General features: G+C 34.7%; 1 protein-coding gene across 1 annotated transcript in view; it reads right to left on the reverse strand.

Moving 5' to 3' along the window:
* Positions 1 to 5433, reverse strand: part of syt11a (synaptotagmin XIa) — a 31184-nt gene extending 25751 nt beyond the window's left edge. The window contains exon 1 of the mRNA XM_051871791.1: positions 5200 to 5433. Within this exon, the coding sequence (XP_051727751.1) occupies positions 5200 to 5233 (34 nt within the window). The 5' untranslated portion in view covers positions 5234 to 5433. The remainder of the gene's footprint in view (positions 1 to 5199) is intronic.
* Positions 5434 to 7001: the final 1568 nt, after the last annotated feature.

Here is a 7001-nt window from a genome sequence, read left to right on the forward strand (position 1 = left end):
TCCACCACAATAAGGTGATGGTTACAACCACTTAGTAACACATTAAAATAACTCTAAACATAACGCCCTGGCAACCACCCAGAACACCCTAGCAACTACATGATAAAAGAACTCAGAACACCTTTTTTAAAAAAAATATAAAAGGTGTATTTTTTTTTTTCATTAATTCTGATTTTAAATCAGACATTTTTTAAATGCTCCAGAATGTGCGTCACTTATCTCAACAGTTATTAATGTACGTCAGCACAGCTCTGATTATGACACACTCTACAATGTGCCACAGTTGCACAAGTACACACAACTGTGTGTGCTGAATATGAGTGTGTAAGCGTGTGGGCCCACATGATTAATAAGCTGGACAAAATTGCCCACAAATGAGAAATTATCCCATTGTCTGTAGTTACTACTGAGCTGTACAGCAGGGTGATGAGCAAAAATTAGGAGAAAGCAGGTTACGAAAAGAGGATGTGCTGGTCACGGAGCGGACAGGTGTGAATAATGATGCTCAGCACTGCTAGATTCTCAGTTTTCACCCTTTCTTTTGTTTTTGCTCATGCGCCACCCACAGTTTTGCTCTCTGTTCAACAGGATCACAAAGAGGTTTAGTTAGCTGCCATGTCAAGACGGTTCCCTCTCTATATCTGCTGTCAGTGGTAATATGTCAGTACCAGCAGGGTGAAAATGAGTATCACCAGCAGTTGTGTTGTAGAGAGACACTGTGTGCTGGATTTCAGCAGGGACAGAGAAGACTTGTCACTCTGACATCAGTCACATGCATAAATCAACCCATTGTTCAATCACTGCAGCTTCACACACCCTTTACACACACAAGAGAGAGAAAGAGAGAACAAGACATATACACTTTGCAGATATGTGTGATAAGCTGAGATAAAATATAGTCAAGGCTAGAACATCACTTCAAAGCCTCTTAGTCTTCAAAAACAACTCTTGAATTGAATTATTAATTATTTTTACTTTACAGTAAAAAGAGTTGGAGCATGATCCATTTAATTGCTATATAACAGTCCAAAAAAAAATTCTGAAACACCCTCTGAACTACTGAAACCTGTCTACAAAAATGTTAACCTAAAAATGTGCTTCATGTGGTAATGTCAAAATTATTATTTATATATTTAATAATGTAATAATTTGTTACACAATTTAATAATTCAAGGCAAAAATATTATCACAGAATCAACCTAAAGACAATAGGATAGACCAAAAAAAACCCAAAACAACAACAACAACAAAAAAACTTAAAGGGTTAGTTCACCCAAAAATTCTGTCATTAATTACTCACCCTCGTGCCGTTTTACATCCGTAAGACCTTCGTTGATCTTTGGAACACAAATTAAGATATTTTTGTTTAAATCCGATGGCTCCGTGAGGCCTACATAGGGAGCAATGACATTTCCTCGCTCAAGATCCATAAAGGTACTAAAAACATATTTAAATCACGGGAATACTTTTGGTGCGCCAGAAAAAACAAAATTACGACTTATTTAGTGATGGCTGATTTCAAAACACTGCTTCAGGAAGATTCGGAGCGTAATGAATCAGCGTGTCGTTCATTATTCATTATGCTCCGAAGCTTCCTGAAGCAGTGTTTTGAAATCGGCCATCACTAAATAATTCGTTATTTTGGTTTTTTTTGGCGCACCAAAAATATTCTCGTCGCTTTATAATATTAATATTGAACCACTGTACTCACATGAACTGATTTAAATATGTTTTTAGTACCTTTATAGATCTTGAGAGAGGAAATGTCATTGCTCCCTATGTAGGCCTCACGGAGCCATCGGATTTAAACAAAAATATCTCAATTTGCGTTCAGAAGATTAACGAAGGTCTTACGGGTCTGGAACGGCATGAGCGTGAGTAATAAATGACAGAATTTTCTTTTTTGGGTAAACTAACCCTTTAAACTATAGGTAAAAATTGCAGGATGCCAGTGTAGGTTACAGCGTACAATAAAACATACTATACTACGCAGATAATCATTTCTGAATGTTACCAGTAAATTAGATAATTTTTAATCAGACTTATTCAAGTAACATGACGTCACTCTATCTACTTCTGCTGCCCATATTAATAATCCAAATTAGACTATGAATCTCCATTAAACAAGCAAAAGAGAGATTCTATTGACGTTTGAGACTTGACCAGGTCACCTTCCTTCCTCAAAGCATATTCTTGATCCTATTTTGCCCATGAAAATTATGTCCTGCAAGGTCATTCGACTCGCTACCTAATCAATAAAGGCAATGTTATTATCTGAGAGGACTTGACATTTGATTCATATTGATACTGCTTTAATCTGACAGAATTCAGTTTGAATTCAGAAACCAGTTTCTTGTTTCAGCATTTTGAATCATTTACACCCTGTTAACCAGGTGTGATTTGCCTTTTCACACTGAAAGTAACAATGCTATGAAGCATCAAAATCAGAATATAGTTGCTGTGTAATATACAGTTATGTGGAATGGGATTTTGGATCAATGATATTCCAATGTGGGTGGAGCTACTCAGTGTAAATAGATGGCAAGCTACTAACAATATATATGGTGGTTTGTGTCGTCAATATCTGTTATCGCTTGTCAATTTATCATGTCAGACCTGAATAAGACACAGTGATATACAAACTTGTTTGATGTCATATATCAGCAGTCTCTATAAAGATACCAATCCTTGTGAAAAGTACACTTAAACATACTTTTAAAAAGAGTACTCATTATGGAATTAATATTCTTTTAAAGAATATAATTAAAGGTAAGGTTTCAGAGAGGCTAGCAATTGCAAGCTAGCTTTGAAAGAATAAGATCCCAACCTCCCTTCAGAGCGCTCTCCAGAGCCACGCCTACTCCACAGCAGAGTCTGCTAAGAGTCACGAGAAATGGCCTTAAATTGCCTCATGTCTCAAAGTACATAACATTACAATAATAATGAATGTAAACAACTTACAGAGCTTGGACACGTATCTTTGCATTCGGACCGAATTCATTGATTAGACGTACATTTTTTACATCTTCCACTTGATTGCTATCAGGAAGTTTCAACCAGTAACCTATAACAAAAGTGTTTATTTAAAAAAAAATTGCCTACCCTACCTTTAAGTGTGAATTGAATGTAATGTTTTTGATACTTAATTGCATATTAATTGTATGTCATGTATTTAAATATATTTGTAATTACACATTTCTAATGAAGCTGCAATTTAATAAATTTAAATTATATTATATTTAAATATAATATCGAATTATACAGAGTTAAAATTATAATCAAAGATTTTACATGTGCTTAAGTATGTTAGTCAACACATCAAAATAAGCTTTAAATCACGACAAAAGACCATTAAAACATAATGATTTAAAATGTACTTAATTTGACATTATTACAAATTGCACTTTTTAAAAGTGTACTTAAGTGCCTTAAGAAACAGTCATGAAAGTGAATTCTCTTTAAGTACACTTAAGTGGTCTTTTATTTTATTGATATAGGCCTATATTATCTGCAAGAATATACTTTTATGATTTAAAATACATTACAAGTGTACAATGTACATTCAATACAATTAAGCACATTTCTTTACCACAAGAGTAATCAGCAGGATTTCTAAGCAACAAGATATTTTTTAGTTGCTTTGTTTCTATTTCTGTGGCGTTGTGTTGGATAACCCCACACACCGTCTAATCTCAATTGTCTAAAATCCCACTTCACAACCATGCATGCATACATCCGACATGTTCTGATTTTCTATTTTTCTGTCAGATTATATAGAATTTTCTCTTTAAGAGTGGACAGAAAAATCACTGGAAACTTGTAATACTGAAAGAGTAAAGGTTTTTATATTCCTTCATGGCTTCAGAAATCTTAAATCTCTGTTTATCTGGCTGGACTGGTCCTGGTTATTTTCTTTTCGAGCACACATCTTGCTGCTGATTCTGTCTCCAGGCAACTCCCACGCGGTGGATTGTGATCCAAGATGCCTCAGACGTGTTCCTAAAATACTTGACCTAAACTACATCACACGCATTCACCAGGAAGCGCGTCAAAACTGTCCACCTCCCCCCAGTGTATGATATGATCCTGAAAACTGAATCTGACCCTTAACGATTTTAAAACCATTGAACAACTTAAAATTTAATTTTGAACTCAGATATTAGATTGGGATCATATTTATTTTTCATTAAATATTCTGAGCAGGAGCTATTTTCTGGGCAGTATGTTCATTGATTATTTTTATATTATATTGTATAGTAAGTTGGGCTACCAGGGCAAGTAACAACAATTGTTTATAAAATAGACAGAAATTTGCAATATTCATTTTTGCTATTCAAACATTAGTACTAATATACATATACTTTTAAATATTAATATATTATAATATCATGTGTTTATTATACATTCATAACAGGAATAGGCTAGTAGGCTAATGTTTAACTGCAATTTGACTGTGGTTACCATCCCTTCTGAAAACATGTAGGCCTAATCGCAATCATACAGATTATTAATAAAATATTGTTATAATACATGATGTATAGAGGTTTCGAGTAAAGTGTAACCCGTGTGCAAATTAGAAATAAAGCAGCAGAGCACAAACTGATCCAGCTGACGCCTCGCGCAGTGAACAGACATGACGTCATACACGCAGTGTCATCAGGGATGCGAGAGTTTAGTTTATCTAAACGCGCCTTTCCTTAAATAATTAGGCCTAGATTTATTTCTACTTTGAGACTTATTCAAATTACATAAATAAACCATTATATGACACTGCATGTGTGACATAAACACTCTTCATGCGTCTCAGGTGAATCATGTAGTCTTCATGTGCGTATTTCCGGTGCTGCACTTTACACTTTACATTCGATTGGTGAATATTAAGATTTTCAGTGTCTATTTTACTATAAGCTATTACCAAAATTACTTGCCCTAACTGACTATAATAGGCTACAATATAATATAAAGTGATAAAAACCGTTTATACTACTGTACAAACATACTGCCCAGAAAACATTGCTCAGAATATGTATTAAAAAATTAAAACACAAATCTAAAATCTGACTCCGAAATAAATTAAGAACCAAATAATACTTATGTCGAATCATTTAGCCAAGTAATACCATCGCCGTTTCTATAGCGTATCTATACAGATTCACTAAAAGCTCATCATTACGTAAATAGATAGATAGATTCACTTACCATAGGTTTGTTTTAAATTAGTAATCTCGGCCATTTTGAAGTCCAGTGGCTTGGCTGTGATCAGAAAACAAAAAATAAAAAGCAAAGGGAATGAATTTCTATTTTATTTCCATGAATTTCTTCAGGCCGATCCTCCAGCTGAATGGGTGGCCGAGCTGTAGGATGTTTTCTTCTGTGCCTGCGCGCTCCTCAAAGATGCGCTCGGTGACGCGCCCGCGCTCCCGCCTCCTCCTCCTCCGCTCCAGATGCGAGTGTGAGCGAGAGATGCAGCGCCGACTCAACTTTTATTTATATACAAGCCCTTCAGCGTCCCCTACAGTACATAATGGGAAAAAACAGACAACACTATGAACCTGAAGTGTTGCACTGCCTATTTTTTTTTCTTACATTATAACCTATTATTATATACAGTACACAATTATATTTAATTTTAAAAATAAATATGAATTATATAATATTTGTGTTTTTATATTAATAATTAAAATTATATTCTAATTATTTTATTGTATAAAATACAACCTGAATTACGGAAAAGTTTTTTTAAATTCGAATAAAATGAAAAACTAAAAGACTTTCAAATCACATGAGCCAATATTTTATTCACAATAGAACATAGATAACATAAAAGTTTTACAATTTTATGCACAAAATGAGCTTTCAAATCTGATGCCTGCTACGGGTCTCAAAATAGTTGGGACGGGGGCATGTTTACCATGGTGTAGCATCTCCTCTTCTTTTCAAAACAGTTTGAAGACGTCTGCATCGAGGTTATGAGTTTCTGGAGTTTTGGTGTTGGAATTTGGTCCCATTCTTGCCTGATATAGGTTTCGACATCGCTTCTGGATCATGTTCACATATGGCTTCCTTTTTGCATGATAGAGTTTAGTTGGCATCTGCAGATGGCACGGCAGATTGTGTTTACCGACAGTAGTTTCTGGAAGTATTCCTGGGCCCATTTAGTAATGTCATTGACACAATCATGCCGATGAGTGATGCAGTGTCGTCTGAGGGCCCGAAGAGCACGGGCATCCAATAAAGGTCTTCGGCCTTGTCCCTTACACACAGAGATTTCTCCAGTTTCTCTGAATCTTTCGATGATGTTATGCACTGTAGATGATGAGATTTTCAAAGTATTTGCAATTTGACGTTGAGGAACAGTTTTCCACAATTTTTTTACACACTCTTTCACAGATTGGAGAGCCTCTGCCCATCTTTACTTCTGAGAGACTCTGCCTCTCTAAGACATCCCTTTTATAGCTAATCACGTTACAGACCTGATATCAATTAACTTAATTAGTTGCTAAATGTTCTCCTAGCTAAATCTTTTCAAAATTTCTTGCTTTTTCAGCCATTTGTTGCCCCGTGCCAACTTTTTTGAGACCTGTAGCAGGCATCAAATTTGAAATGAGCTCATTTAGAGGATAAAAGTGTCAAATTTCTCAGTTTAAATATTTGTTATCTATGTTCTATTGTGAATAAAATATTGGCTCATGTGATTTTAAAGTCTTTTAGTTTTCATTTTATTCAAATGTAAAAAAAACATCCCAACTTTTCCGGAATTCGGGTTGTAAAATATTAATTTGAAATGTATATGAATACTAACTTTTTCACTAATTAATGAATTTTCATGTCTTTTTCAGCTGTTTGTGATTACTGGATAAGTATTTTTAAAACTCATTTTATGGATATTGCATAGAATTACATGACTCAAGATTCTATTAATTCAAGTCCCGTAAAGCACTATTTTAAAATCGTCTGATATTTCGGTAACACTTTATTGTGATGGTCCCTTTTGAACATTC

Source organism: Ctenopharyngodon idella, chromosome 19, assembly GCF_019924925.1.
Source record: "Ctenopharyngodon idella isolate HZGC_01 chromosome 19, HZGC01, whole genome shotgun sequence".
In the NCBI taxonomy this organism is placed as follows: Eukaryota; Metazoa; Chordata; class Actinopteri; order Cypriniformes; family Xenocyprididae; genus Ctenopharyngodon; species Ctenopharyngodon idella.